At 38.2% G+C, this 15,825-nt stretch overlaps 1 protein-coding gene across 1 annotated transcript; it reads left to right on the top strand.

The window, feature by feature from the left end:
* Nucleotides 1-1,726: 1,726 nt before the first annotated feature.
* On the top strand, nucleotides 1,727-10,015 carry SUSD1 (sushi domain containing 1; the record flags this gene model as incomplete). The annotated part of the gene is made up of 6 exons (XM_009873756.1): nucleotides 1,727-1,858; nucleotides 3,024-3,179; nucleotides 3,799-3,951; nucleotides 5,010-5,186; nucleotides 7,653-7,832; nucleotides 9,836-10,015. Coding segments are annotated over 6 exons (978 nt in total), but the record flags the coding sequence as incomplete, so codon positions are not given.
* Nucleotides 10,016-15,825: the final 5,810 nt, after the last annotated feature.

Here is a 15,825-nt window from a genome sequence, read left to right as displayed (position 1 = left end):
GGGAGAACGTATCGATCTGTACGACTGCCTGAAGGGAAGTTGTAGAGAGGCAGAGGTTGGTCTGTTCTCCCTAGTGGAGAGTGATAGGACGAGGGAAAATGGATTTAAATTGTGTCAGGGGAGGTTCAGGTTAGATATGAGGAAGAATTTCTATACTGAAAGGGTTGTCAGCCATTGGAACAGGCTGCCCAGGGAGGTGGTTGAGTCACTGTCGCTGGAGGTGTTTAAGAGACGGGTGGATGTTGCGTTGGGAGGAATCGTTTAGTAGATTGATAGGGCTGGGACAAAGGCTGGACTCAATGTTCATCTAGGTCTCTTCCAGCTGAAACTATTCTATGATTCTGTGATCTGTAATGTTACCAGGGCGGGGGGATCGGGGAAGGGGTTGTGAACTGTTTTTATCTCCGAGAGCAGTAATCCGAGGAAGATGGGGCACACTCCCACATTTTATCAGAAGATTGAGATACCATGAGAAAGTTCTTACCATGGATGTTTTTAAATTTAATTTTCTGATCTGCCTTGACTACTGTTGCTCGCTGATGCTTTTTCTGTTTTCATGAGGAGTGCACACACAATTATATAAAAGCATCCAGAATTAGGAGTCGTAGGAATCTTAAAAGGCTCAATGGCTCCCATGAATCTTAAGGCACTCAGAAATGCACTGTGAATAAAGCTGAAGCGCTGTGAGCGCGAAGGGGTAGTTTTATCACAGTAATAAACTTGGTACTATAAAACAAAGCTGGCTGGAGTATTCAGCTGACTTCTTCCAGATTGGTGTGTAGACACCATGTAAAGGCAGGCAAAGTTTTTTTGGTGCTGCTATAAATGCAATAAAATTTGTAGTCTGTAAGAACCACACTATCCTTATCAATCTTTGCAGTCTTAGAATCTGAGTAAAAACTTCCGTACAACATCATGAGACAACATTAGCTTCTGCGTTATTAGTTATTTCTTTAACGCTTAAGCTATCCATTCTGAGATTTATTATTTGGAAAGCCAGTACATGTGTGAAGATAACAAAAAGATCTTACAAAAATAGAGAGCAATGCACATAATGCACTAAAAGTATGAATGCAAATAAGGGAATAAGTGCATATTTTACACTACTTCCATATATATTTATAGCCCTATCAAACACCACTAAATTGGATTGCACATCATACGCTGCTAACTATTCCTAATATAAATTCATTTCTAAAATGACTTAAGTAATTTTCATCTTGGCAATATTCTCAGCTTCATTTTTGTGAATAGCATTTTTCTGTATACAAGGTAGAAATAAATTGATAAATAGCCCAAATGTCTATGTGTAAATAACAGAAACCAAATAATAGAAAAAATGAGGAAACAGAAATCATGATGAAATGGAAAGAAAATGAATATGGAGAAAATAATAATAATATTGGATAGAGCTGTTTATTATATGTCTCATAAGCCTTACTAACACCTGGAGAACTTTTGCTTGTTGTGAGAGAATAGCTGGATGGAGAAAACTGTTCAATATAGTTATTGTGTTTAATCCTTTATTTTTTTGACTTTGGTCTCTGAATACTATGACAATGGTTTTCCTGCATATTTGGAAATGAAATGAGAGAAGGTAGGATTTTATTCTATGCATTTTAATTTGTATTTTATTTTCACTTGAAATTCCGTGCTCATTACTTATACCAGACCACACTTAGGATTTTTTTTTTAAAGAAGTAATTGTGTCTTTTTTTCCTTAAAGCAATTGTGAACAGATCAGTTCCAGATGTCTGTGCGACCTGCCACATTCATGCTACATGTCATCAGACTGAAGGAAAAAGCGTATGCATCTGTAACTATGGATTTGTAGGCAATGGAATAACCCATTGTCAGGGTAGGCTATCTGTTTGTAAAATGGCAAGAAACTGTGTGCATTCCTAGAATGTTCTTTCTCCAGTATTACTGCCAAGTTCTTCAAAACATGGTAAAAGCTTTGTCCCTGGCAGAACTTCCAAAATGTAGAATATGCATGGATTTTTTTTTTCCCCCCAATGACTAGCCATGAGCTATAGTTTAGTTTTACTTAAGGTAAATATAATTTTTTATTTAGTTGCTCATCTGTTTTGTTCAGTTTCTGCTATATAGTCAATGATTTTAATGAGTTTTGTCTTAGAAAGTGTAGGGGTTTGTCACACCTTTTATTGTAAAGCATTTATTGCAATGATTTATTGAATATTTTTTGTTATAGCTTCAGCAAAAAAAAAAACTACGATGGGCTTAACTATTCCTCTTTTCAACCTATTCATTATTGAACTGAAAACTGGACAATAAAATTGACAATTAAAATTAGCACATTTTTTTCTGATTGTTCCAGTTGTCTCACATTACTGGGTAACTTAAAATGAATTTTGTATATACGCAGATTTCTTAAGTGCAAATGTCTGTTACGTGAAAGGTATTGTTCAGCATCGTTTTATTGCTTTAGCTGATAGTGTCTTTTTAATACTACCTTATATGTTACAAATCAATATGTGAATCAAAGAGTGATGTCAAATGCTGCGTGTGTGGGCGTATGTAGCAGCTTACCACTGCTTAAAGGGAAATGTCCTCCACCTCTGATCTCTTCCCCTTCCTTCACAAGCACTGGCACCTGCTGGAGCCTGCACAGAGTTAATTTGCCTTAGTGTTGTGGGAGAAGACAAGCTGCGTATTTTGCCATGTTTTCTGCCAGTTGGGTGGGTTGGGTAAGATCAGCACAAGCTCTCGTCAAGTGCTGCAGCCGGTGCCTTTTAGCGGAAGCGGGGAGCGAGGCCCTCTGATTTCAACAGCTCTTAGATCTACTCAAGCTGTATCAGGAAGCTTTATTCACAGTTTCACCCAGAGCCAACCACCTCTGCTGATCTAAATACTCCTTCACTTGCAGTGTTTACATCTGTAATTACTTAAAAAGGAAACCAGAAAGGGCCAGTCTGGTTACACAAGAATGAGTGATGAGGGGAGATTGTCCTACTTTTTTTATTACTCTCTCTCTCTCTCATGTGTTTTAAATGTGTTGACAGATAAAGATGAATGCCAGATTGGAGCCAGCAAGATCTGTGGAAATCATACACTCTGTCACAATACACACGGAAGTTTTTACTGTGTTTGCCTGGATGGATACCAAGCCTCCAACAACAATAAGACATTTATTCCCAACGATGGCACGAACTGTACAGGTAGACATCACAAAGGATCTTGAGGAATACCAAACTTGGTTTTTTATGGGACAAATCTTTTTTTTCCGTCACTTTAAGTCTTATTTTCTGAAACTGTCTCAGAGCGCTTTCTGCTATGGATGCAAGTGCTTATTTGACATCTAGGTTCTACCAGCAGTCAGTTAGTTGTATTTGCATTCTTTGCTATGTTACAAATCATTGCTTCACAGTCACAGTCACGAAGTAATCTTTGCAGCATAAGAAGCTAGGATAAAAAGTAAGAGCATACCCAATTTTCTTCCAGAATGTCATACTTGTGTTTAATGCAGAATATTAACCAGTTCTTTGTTACAATAATGAACTGTTGTAACCATTTAAGATATTTGCAGATTTTTCTGGGATTGTTGTGGCAGGAGAAACTATTTGTCAGAACAATTTAAAAGATTGCTAGCTACAAAATTGAGTCTCCCCCTCCAGATGCTTGAACATCAGGCAATTATAAGCTTATTTTTTATCTAGAAAAGCCATCAGAAGCTATGCATAACTCTTCATAGAACGCCTGTGTTTGTTTTAAGTTTGGGTCCTACATTAATTAATCAAAATAATTATGAAGTGAATATATTTTTCTCTGAATTTTTAGACATAGATGAATGTGAGGAGCCTGGGCTGTGTGGTCGCAATGCAGGATGCGTGAATACTGAAGGAAGCTACAAGTGTTACTGCAATGATGGTTATAAATTAGAAAATGGAGAGCGTTTTTTTCATCCAGATGAGAACATGGTTTCATGTAAAGGTGAGAGTCTCTGGATGTCTTTTGGTTCTTTTCTTCTTGGGTTCGTTTTGTTCCAGTGGTGCCTGCGTGGTAGACTCTGTGTATGATTTTGACAGGCTCTCAGCAGTAGTTCAGGTGTGCAGGGTCAGAGAAGCTTAATAATGCCATGAAGATGATGTAGTTAGTTCCTGAATAGGAAGGAAGTGTGGTATAATGTGCTTGCTTATATAATTCCTCTGCATAAGAGAGCTGGTAAGAGAGGTCAGACATGTGAAACAAGCTTAGGAGACAGAAATAATAAAATAACAGCTTAGCTATTTATTACATACCATGCCACCTGCATAGATAAACTGTTCTGTTTATCTTGCTACAGCAACAGTTTGAAACCATTCCTCTCTAGTGTGGGTTTCCATAGATGCAGAGTGCCAGCAGCGTAAGCAGTAGCTGTCAGAGTATGTAATGAGCCCAGGCATCCCAGCTGGAGGGAGCTGCTTGCAGTTCTGAGTTCTTGTAAGAACCTGCAGAGCTCGCTGAGTAAAACCTGAGTAATGCTGCCTGTAGTTTGTTCAGCTTTTGCAGATGGAGTGCTGTGCTTCATTTTGCCAGAATTCCTGATAACCCTCCTTATTTTACTCACTTCTGCCTCCATGTGGCTAGAGATGGAGGAATTGAGGGCCAGACGACTTCGTTTCAGCCTGTCTGTACTGCTTCACCTTTCCCATGCGCAGGGAAGTAAGGCTGTGCATTGTGTTCTGAAACTTTCCTCTGGTGTTGAAGGATCATTCAGCCATTGCTTTAATGAGAGTGGCACATCTGAAGCACCATCACATTGCAGTGTCTCCTCTTTGGTGTGTTGTGAATGGCTTGAGCTGCATGTTAATGAAGATGTGGCTTAATACTTGGATCACTGTGTTCCTCCAGCTGTGGCCAGTACAAGTCTTTTACCACTTCGGTGACCTCTCATATTTATCAGATTGGGTGCATTTTGTGGTGTGACTGTTCAGTTCAGCTCAGCTCATTTTAAGTTTGTGTGTTGTGATTTTTGTACTGTGAGATCTTTTAACCCAATCTCTTTGCAGAAATTGGATGTGGTTCCCCTCCTGAAATGAAGCATGGCTACATTGTGGGGAACTACAGCTTGCTACCAGGAAGTGCGGTTCGTTATAAATGTAAAGAAGGATTTTACAGCAACGAGGGAATGTTCTCATATTGCACAGCAAATGAAACTTGGGAACCTGACACTTTAAGCTGTAAAGGTAAAAAGAATCTTAAGTCTTTCTTAAATTCTTCATTACAGAGGTTCATGCATGTGGAGAAAAGTGAAAGACAGTGAATCTTTTCTGCAATCCAGAGGATAATTTTCCACTATCTGGCTATTTACAAAAAAAAAAAGAAAGTAAGAAAGAAAAGGAAAGGACAAGTTATAAAATTGTGCCACCTTTTTGTGTTAGTGTAATGACATTTTTGATGCTGGTCCTTCGATTTTTACAGACGCTACGATATGTCCTTGTGCCTGTGAACAAAGGCCTAGAAAACAACTAAATTTCTGTGGCATTTCATGGAAAAAAATCCCCTGAGTTGAAAGGCATCGATCACTGCTCATGAAAGAGCAGTTATTCTGACAGCTTGTGAAGCTTTTTCCTAAGGTTGACTGTAGATGCAAAAGAGAAGCATTATATCGTCTCTGATCTTTGAATAGTCTGATTGATAGGTCATTGAAAGCATTTGTGCGTGAGCAAATGCTTTCACATCTGTTAAGTGTAAAGTTTGCTGTTAGCATCTTCAAAATTTCTGCTTCCTTGGGTGTTCTGGTTGCCCATTCTGAATTATTATTCCTTACAAGTGCAGGATGTTGTGGTGTTCCTGTGAATGGTTAGAAAGTCTGTATGTTAGTTAAATGACACTTGAAGTGCTAGCTAGCAGAACCTACACTGTGTATAACAATTCTACAGCAGAGAATTCCCATCCTGAAAATTATTGCTTAGTGGGGAGAGTTCCTCCTCTCAAAATAGAAAAGCTCTCTTGGTTTCTAATTCTTTTCCCATCTCATTTTGTTTTTTTTCTTTGAGAATGGATAGATATGTTTCTGTGTGTGTAATGGGAAGAATAAATTAGAATAAGGATGTTAAATCAATGTGAGTGGGAAAGGTGAAATATTAAACATCACTAGAAAATTCTTTAGAAAGTAAATCTAAAACAATTAAACACGAACTTACAGGCAACAACTGAAATAACATTTTTCAAAAAAAAACCCGTAAAGGACAATGAATTTGAAAACAAAAAGAAAGTCTCAGGAGGTCCCTAAAGAAAGCATGTGGAATGCAGTCATTATGAATTATTGGTACATTTAATTTGCATTAATATTTTTCAACAATTCCATTTTTATGTGATTTTTTAATTGTATGTGATTTTTTAAAAATTTAAGATTGGCTCAGAGTTTCTGAGGACATTTCTCTGTTTCTTTGAAATAAAATACATCAAAACAACAAGAAACAGCCCATGAATCTGAAATGACAAACTTATTTCCCCCTTGTATTGCAAGCTCTTTTCCTTAGTTTCAGTTAGGACTTTCCTGTTTGTAAAATCAGCAGGTCTGATTTGAAAAAAAATAAATTAGTAAAGATACCTTTAAATAATTCTTTGAACTGTGAGAGTTTCCCTGGTAAGTCCTTATTGCTAATTTAAGAATTTCTTTTGGCCAGGTGTAATGTCTTCTTTTTCAGGAAAGTCTATGTTTATCTTTTGTCTTCCTTCTTATGGTAATTTAGGAGGATAGTTTTTGTAGTCGGGATGAAACTGGCCATTGAAGGTAGATCAGACTTGGTAAGATGTGTGACCTAGCATCAGGGTGTTGTAAGTGGAACAGATTCCCTATTAGTTTAAATGTGAGTATATGGATTTAAATGTGTCTTTGAAGAGTACAGCTTCCCTTGGATATTAGTAAAAAGTTGTTGTGAGATGAAAAGTCATTTTAATAGGGAGATGTGATATATGCGAAGAGGTGTAGTTAAACTGTTAAATGTGACTGTGTTGTGTCATGCCAACATGCAAGCCTTTTAGATGGTTGCTTACCTTAGAAAATGGACATCGGATCAAACAAATTGCTTTTTTGTACTATTTGATTTCTTTGTTTTATGTGTTTGTAAGTGACAACTCAGCAGGTTCATGAATAGAACAACTCTTACAATCCCTTTTTAACACCATATAGACTCTAGCGTTAGCAGGAAGCTTTTGCATTGTATGTTGTAACCTTTTTTGTGGTTTTGCTTTCTTTGGTCCTTGTGCACTTTTTAAGAAATTCACTCCCTAAAGGCAGTTTCTGCTCATCTGCCTCCCTCTGACTGTTGCTTACTGCAAGTGGTATAGAACTAGCTTTCCACTTGCAATCAATCAGGTTTATAAAAGCAGGAGAATCTTAAAGATTAAAAAAAATCTAGGATGTTTTCTGTATACCAGCAGCTAGGCCGAGGAAGGAGTCGCACACATACTATGCCATACTGAGAAAATGGCACAGAAAAGTTGTTTTATTTAGAAGCAGCTCTGGAGTAGCTACAGCAGTCTGTGTCAGTGGTGATATCACAGAGGACGTGAGGGAGTGTTGGATTACCACAGGAGAAGAGGGCTAGTTGATAAGGATGAAAGGAATACTCATGGGGTTGCAGCTGCCATGACCTCAACTGCTTGACTAACAAATTCATCTTCCTCTTTCTTCCTCTCCCTAGCTGTGGACTGTGGGGTTCCACCTTCTGTTTCAAATGCATATCCAGCATCTGTAAGTGAGACCACATATGGGAGTGAAGTTACCTACACTTGTGTTCATGGTTACTTTACTGTAAGTGGCAATCGGACTAGGGTCTGCAATGCCAAAGGACGGTGGGATGGTACTGATTTGGTGTGCAAAGGTAAATCAAATCTGCTTTAATGTTTATTTGGCATAGATACTGTTTCAGCCCTCATGATAAGTAGCAGTAATCAGTTAGAGACATCCTCTTTGGGCATTCAGTGTATTCAGTCTTCAGTCATACACCAAAGGTCATATATTAAACAGATTTGTTTTGGTTTTTTTTAATCTGTGCTGCAAATCAAGTTTCAATAAGTTGTTAAAAATGAATATTCTAAAGACAAAATCCCACTGCATGTCAGATATTGGGATTACCAGGAGGTGAAAATTCAGCCTAAATTGCTGCCGTTTTTTAGCTCTATATCTACTCTGTGCTTGAAGCCACTAGTAGAAATTGAACCACTATTAGCAGTTAGTATCCCCTTAAAATTCCCATATTCTGACCATTTCTAATTGAAAATTGTGATTGCTCGAGCATGCTGTTGTTATTTGACATGAGTCATAAATCCATTTTATTGCAACAATTTGGAAGAATGTAGCTGTGATAAGAAAAAACACAAAGTTATGCTTACAAAAAAGTATTTTGCCCAACAAAAAATCTAATGTATTTTTACTGCGAGCTCATATTATTAATTAATGTGACCTCAGGATAATTACAGTCTTTAGTCAGTTTTCACATTGGCATAACTTCACTTTTCCATTCACTGTATGATTAATTTCTTCAGCTTGATCCAGCAGGGTCGAGTCTTCTGTTCATTGCAATCAAATGTAGTAGTTTTTAATTTTTTTTAATGTGTAATTACAACCACTCTCTACTTTTACGGTCTTCTTTAATGTTCCTGTTTTCATTCATCAGTCTAAATAGAAGGTTCACTATGTTACACAGAAACATATTGCATTTCTGCCTTTCAGTCTCATTACAGGATGGCTGTAGGCAGGTAGCTGGAGTTAGGCAACAGTAGTTTTTGGATCTCATTTCATGCTGTCCTATAAGCTAAGCATATTCTTTGCGTGTGCCTTAGTTACTCTGAAGCCTGTTCTGATGATTTATAACATGTATACGTTCATACACATTGGGATATGAAGAGGAAGATAGTAATGATAGATCTATCACCCGTTGCAGTACATATGTTTAACTTTTCCTTTGAAAGTTATACAGATCATGATTCTGTAAACTTTGAATTTTACTTCTTTGTTTACCTTTTTTTGAGTAGAATTTCAGAGTTACTTAAGATTATTTACTAAACAGTTTCAAAAGCACTTGTTTTCTGCATATAAGTTTTGTTGAAGATAAGATTCTAATTCTTACATTGTTTACTTCTTGTAAGTGAAGGGATACAGAATCTTCTGTTGGAGTGTAATGGTTATTGTGGATTTGAAAGGGAATTTTAACCCTAAATAATATTCTTCTGTTCATTTCATCTTCACTCCTTATTTTTTGTTTCCTAATTTTATTACGAAGCCTCTGAAAACAACTGGGCAAATTAATTAATTTATAAGTGTCTTACCCCAGCTTTCAAATTATCTATGAAGTGGTTTGAATAATCCATGAAATTTTCCCCCAAAAGTGTTCTTTCTGCTTGTCTGTAGCAACTTCTCCTTTTTTTTTTTTCCCCCCAAAGCTTGATTTGAATCCACTGGCAAAGAAACATAACTTTCTTGATGCTTTTCTTCCATGTCACTCCTTGGGCTCTGTGCCATTTTTCCAACCTATTGTTACTAGTGATAGGTAAAATAAACAAGTAAATAGCATGTGGGTCATAAGAGAGTGTTGTGGAAAGATAGATCCATTTGTAAAATTGACTTAGAGATCATTGTTCTCCACTTTTAAACAGGACACTTATATTTTTTGGTTCACCTTGAAGGATCAATGCCTCACCCTGATAGAAAGTCTCCAGTCACAAAATTCTGGGTTCCAAAGGGCTGGCCTGCCTTCTGAAAATCACTAGGTTGTGAAGAAGAGTGGTACTTACTGGGACAGTTCATCTCTCTTCCTTAAACACTATGATATGCTTTACCTGTTTTGATTTTCAGGTGTAGTTACCCAGTTTTTTTCTGTTCCAGAAATAAACTGTGGCAAACCTTTGCTGATTCCACACACTGAAATGATCTGGGACGACTCTACCACTCTATCAAGCAGAGTGTACTATCGGTGTAAAGAAGGATATTATTCTGTTGGAGACAGGAATTTTTCAGAATGCATGATAGATCAGTCGTGGGAGAATATTACATACATATGCAAAGGTAAATATTACTGTAGGAAGTTGTTGTGGAGTCTTCTATTTAAATACTTCCTCATTCATTTTTCTGAGGGTAGGAATGGGAGAAAGGATGAAGGCGAGAAATCCCTTTCTCATTTCTGATATAGGGAACATTCTGGTACTTGATATAAAGGTTATGGAAGAGAGTGTTAACTGTGCAACAGTTTCTAGTGGATGCCACAGATTCTTCTGTAGCTATGTTGCTTTTTATTTTAAACAGAAAGGGACCAACACAACTGGAGTTTCATTGCTGCACTGAGGGCTTTCATCTTTAAAGGCCAGGCAATTGTCACCAGATGAACAAAAAGCATTTATCAACATTTTGTAGTGAGCCTAATCATAGAACCATTAAGGCTGGAAAAGACCTCTGAAATCAAGTCCAACTGTCAACCTAACACTACCATGACCACTAAACCATATCTCAAAGTGCCACATTTATACATTTTTTGAACACCTCCAGGAATGGTGACTCCGCCACTTCCCTGGGCAGCCTGTTCCAATGCCTTACCACTCTTCCAGTAATGAATTTTTTCCTAGTATCTAATCTAAACCTTCCCTGGTGCAACTTGAGCCAATTTCCTCTTGTCCTGTTACTAGTAACCTGGGAGAAGAGATCAACACCCACTTCACTGCAGCCTCCTTTTAGGTAGTTAGAGAGAGCAATGAGGTCTCCTCTCAGCCTGCTCTTAACTGTCTCAGCTCCCTCAGCTGCTCTTCATAATTCATGTTCTCTAGACCTCTCACCAGCTTCGTTGCCCTTCTCTGGACCTACTCCAGAGAAGCTGCAGCAAAATAGGAGCAATGGAATTCAAAACCCTTTTTTCTTTTTTACCCCTTCTCTCTTATATCCCAAACTGTTCATGGTTGTCTTTCCAGCCTAGATGTACTTATCTAACTTCCAGTAAAGAAGTATTTTCTTACAAAAGAAGGTATATCCTGTAACAAAGGTGTCATACATCTTGGAATACACTTGGAAACAGGATGTTTCCAAGTGTGCTGATACTTCCAGTGTACTGACATTTTGATAATAGCAAAATAATAGCAGGTGTTTTGGACTATGGCCGTTGTGCTCCTTAGTGTTGTTCTGTGTCCTTAGAAACAGGTGTCTCAAGATAGCTCTGTGACTGTCCATCTCTTGTTCTTAAGTGGCAGTATTGTCTTTTGCGGATGGTAATGTTCCTATAGCTTTGTAACATTCACATGTTTTTCAAAAGTACTGGAAGTGTGTCTTTGACTGCTGCCACTTCACAGACCAAGCCTTTACGGAGGGTTGCCACTTCCTGCCTCTTTTGTTTCACTCAGTGTCTTGAGCATTCACTGCAAATATGAAACATGTGACATCACATAAAGTGAGCATGCAGAAAAACAGTTCACGTTTTATAGTCCCCTAATGAAATGGAATTGCTGTTGTGAGAAGTCGTAATTCATATTTCATTTAGGCAATTTACATAGCTTTACTTTCTGAATTGATTTTGAAGCCAGCCTTGTGTAACCTGGCTAAGTTAATCAGGTGTGTCACTCATTGCAATGGCAATAGTTCTGTCTTGGGCACTCTGGAGCTTTGAAGGGCCTGAGCCTAATGACTGTGCTCACAGGATTGCCATGAATTTCAGCAAGAGCTTTGCAAGAGGCAAAAAGACTCCAGCTCTAGCTGTTGGATCAGATGTCCAAAAAGTCAGAGTTATGGTCGAGTAGGATGGAAAAAAAACCCTTTAAAAAATAGGGTCACTAGTCCAGGCTCCTTCGGGGGGGAAAAGAAATGAATAGGAAATAAGTAAAAGGTCTTCAGCTTCTTAACTTCCACATTTTTCACACTTTACTAGGGGTAACAAATGACTTCCGAATGAAATGAAATTTCTGTTTCAGTAATGATACCTTTCAGATGTATATGTTCTTAAGGGTGTGTGTAATTAATAAGTAGTTCCCATTAAAATCAGAGAAAATTATGTACTATTCCAAAATAACTTATGATAGAAGTCAAAAAAACATTTATCTTTTCCTACTCCCTGAAAAGTCTCAGCAGAAGTGAGGAAGTTAAGAATTTCCCCTGAACATGTTCCATTTGACAAATAATCCCTTCTTCATTTCTTTACTTGTGGTGTTTGCTGCATTGTCTGTTGGGGTATGTAGTAAATGTATGTGTGTGTGTGTGTGTATATGTATAAAAATACATTTAATAGTAGATGTTTTAAATATTAAAAGAAAGTTAATTTTACAGTGAGATGCTTGTTGAATTAAGCAATCAGCACTGAAATATGGCAATAGTTAGCTGAATTACTGAAGAGGGTCCCTTTTCTGAGAGCTGCTGGGTAACGACAATCACACCGATGCGGTTACATGCCATTCCAACTTTATTGCTCCAATTGCGTTTATGTGCCAAGCACAAGCTACAATAAGCTTTATCTTTGATTATCATCATCAATCCCTGTGGGTGTTAGATGCCCTTGCTGCAGCTAGAACATCCTGTTGTGCATTTTGCAAAGTTCTTGCAGAAACAACTTTGTTACCTCTTTTTAAGCTTCAAGGTGACTCTATGAACAGAGCATTGTTTAAGCCCAAGCTGGGTTGTCCAAACTTTCTAGGGGTATACTGTGTCCTTGTTCTGCAAGGAATTCCCCTACAAATTACAGTCTTCCTTTTCCAACCCTGGATTTGTTTACATAAAATAAAGAGACTAAAGTACAGAGAACATACCAGCAGTTAAATACCTGCTGTCCCGTATGCTCAGTATGGGATTCTGGAGATGCTGTACAGCTTGTCCTGGAAGAACTCGTTCCCCATGGAAAGTAGGACTGCATGGTTTCATTGATTTTCATTGCAGAAATGATGTGCTGTTGTTCCGAGTACACGTTGTGTTGAGCTGTGGTGGGATTTCATGATAAATCTCGGAAGTTTTTTTCAGAGGGAAAACAAGATTCCACTGTGGGAAGAATATTTCAGTTTATTTCAGGGAAGAGCTTTGACTGTAAAGCACTGTATCATGCAGTGGCAGAATACATGATAGTCTGAAACAAGCTTAATTTTTTTCATTGTGAGTTTCAGAGGAGAAATTGTCAACCAGAGCTTTTCTGGTATTAGTAGTTCTCTTACTGAGGGCGGTTGTTCTGGGTGTGCGCTCTAAGTGGGACGTAAGGTAACGTAACACTTAGAGAGTTACATTTTTTATTCAAGTGAAAAGTATACAGTGAAGCCTTTCCGCTCACGTTTTCCTATTTGAGTGGATTCCACAGATGAAGTTTCTATGTATGTATACATGTATTTATTTATTATGGCTGTAAAAAGGCCAGAACAAAGGTGATTTGTGATTTGGCTATCTGTCTGAAATGCTTGTTACTAAATCCTCACTTGAAAATGCAGTGTGCAATGTATATCATAAGCCAACATCAAGTCCATGAACAGTGTCATTTTGAGAGGGGCAGTGAGAGGAATTGGAGGGTGTCTGAAATGAAAATATGTAAAGGAGTTGGTTTTGTCTTTCATTGAGCTAGGATATTTAATAGTAAAAGGGCAGGAAGGGCTAACAGATGCTTAAGTAAAATCTTTGTCCCTTGTTATACGTGTAGGTTGTGTATGTGTATGTGTATGTAGGCATGTATGTGTAGGTACGCACATACACATGCACACAGAGCTTAACTGCTGAGAATTTATATTTTGGGCTTCGAGGGAAGGCTAAGCTGAATTATGGTGAATGGGGTACTTACAGGATTGCCTTGCTTTTACGCCATATGCAGCTCTAAAGACATCTTTGGTATTTTTTCCAGTCTTCTGAGTTCATGCACAAAACAGCAGTGTCTGCTGCAGTTTTCTATGTTAATTGCACAATCGTTAGGGGTATTTTGGAGGGAAATGGCCTGCAGCTCTCTTCATCCTGTTTGTAGAGTCCTCCCGTCTGCTATTCACCAAGCTTTTTCCAGTTTCAGAGTCCCAAGACCTAGAAGTATCCTAGTTGTGGAGAGCTTTTTCTCTGTATCTGATCTATCCTGTTGGTAACAATTCACTCTAGTCCTAATTTATACGCATGTAGACTGGGTTGTCTGCTGCTCATTATTCTGATCCTAGAAAACCCCTGCCTATATCTGTTTCCTTTGGAGACTGTTAGTATTTGGTGCGTGTTGATGCGGAAGTCACGGACACTGCTGACGATCAATGTGATCAAGCAAATGCCACTTTATTAACGCACTAACGCGGTTAATATACAGTTCACAACGTCCTTGTTTTCTAAATGCTCTATACTGATTGGCTATTAACAACAAACACACGCAGTCCATGCTCCTGTTCATGCGCTGTTTTCCTTTGCTGTTTTGCTCTTCTTCTCCCCAGCTGCAGCCTGGGTTTGTTTCTGTTTTCAGTCACATACACCAGCCACAGCTCCTCGTTTTTCTTTGCTTCAGCATATTCTCACAGCTAGTGACCTTCACAATGTCCTTCACAAACTCTTGTCAAGCGAGGCCTAAAACTTGTCTAAAAACAGGCTGCCTGGCTTGTTCGAAACATGTCTGCTGTTCTCTAAATATCCCACAGGTGTGTCTAGCATCTACTGGTGTACTCACACTAATTCGATGTCTTAAGAAAGACAGCTTGTCCACTTTCCTTATTTTTATTCAAGGAAAGGAAAATACATATCTACATTAAAGAACAACTTCTCAGTATTTAAATAAGTCTCCAGTAACACTATTCACAATATCATTATAAATACATTTATTAAAGTGTTTTTTGATGTATTAACTGAAATGTAGTAGTTGGAAAAGAAGCAATTGCTGCATATGGGTGGGAACAATCTATGGTTATGTGAGAAGGCTGGAGGAGGGGCTGAATCTGACCTGCACACAAAGGCAATGCACATTATTGGTAAAGCATTCATAACTCAGGCAGCGGGAAATAGCTGCCGTAGTTAGAAGGCAGAAATGAGCTCTGTGCCCCTTTCAGGCTGACGGCACAGCAATCTTACTGGTCAGTTGTGAGAACCTTACAAAGTAGTTAGACACTAAGGGCTGTCAGCAGATTGTAGGCTTTGCATGCATGGTGTATAATAGCAAAGATCATCCAGTCTCAATATATTAAGAACCTGGACCTCAAAAAGGGGAAAAAAAATCATTCTTCATACCAGTGCACATTCCATCTGAACCAAAGCTTTCAGTAACATGCTGCATCATAAACTTTTGTGCTCATGCCCTTTTTTTTCATTACCTCTTACGAAATGCAGTGTGAACTGTCCTTCTTCCACAAAAGGTTGATTTTATGTTTCAGAATGCTTTATTTTTTGTGTTGTGACTCCCCATCCACAGAGTTTGGCTGGCTGCATGTCGTGACCTCTGGTGATGCTGACATAATCATGCGGAAATTGGGTATTATGGTAGTGAGCAGTACCTTCAAAGCATCAAGAGAATAAGGTGTTAGCTGATTTTGAGCCATTTCCTGGAAAATGGATGTTGTATTGCCAGCACTGAAAATCCTAGTGGCTCAAGAGGATGGAGGATACTTGCTAAATACATTCTTCAGCGATTTGAAGGTTTAGAAGGAAGAGTGGTTTGATAGATCAGTGCAGAGAAGGCATAGCAGATCATCTGCACTGCACTTTGGAATACCACGGAAGAGGAATACTTTAATAATGAAAAAAATATTGAAAAAATAATCAACAGTGAAATATGAATTCAATCTGGAGTAAACAGAACAAGTCAATTCTTTAGGTGTCATTTAACTAGACCTGTAGCAAAGATAATTTCTGTACAATTGAGAGGATATGGTTACTCTGGTTTTTTATCCAGAGGGGTTTTCCCTTTGTTTTCTCTTTCC

Source organism: Apaloderma vittatum, unplaced genomic scaffold (genome assembly GCF_000703405.1).
Source record: "Apaloderma vittatum isolate BGI_N311 unplaced genomic scaffold, ASM70340v1 scaffold5077, whole genome shotgun sequence".
Taxonomy (NCBI): Eukaryota; Metazoa; Chordata; class Aves; order Trogoniformes; family Trogonidae; genus Apaloderma; species Apaloderma vittatum.
This window is presented reverse-complemented; position numbering and strand designations above follow the sequence as displayed.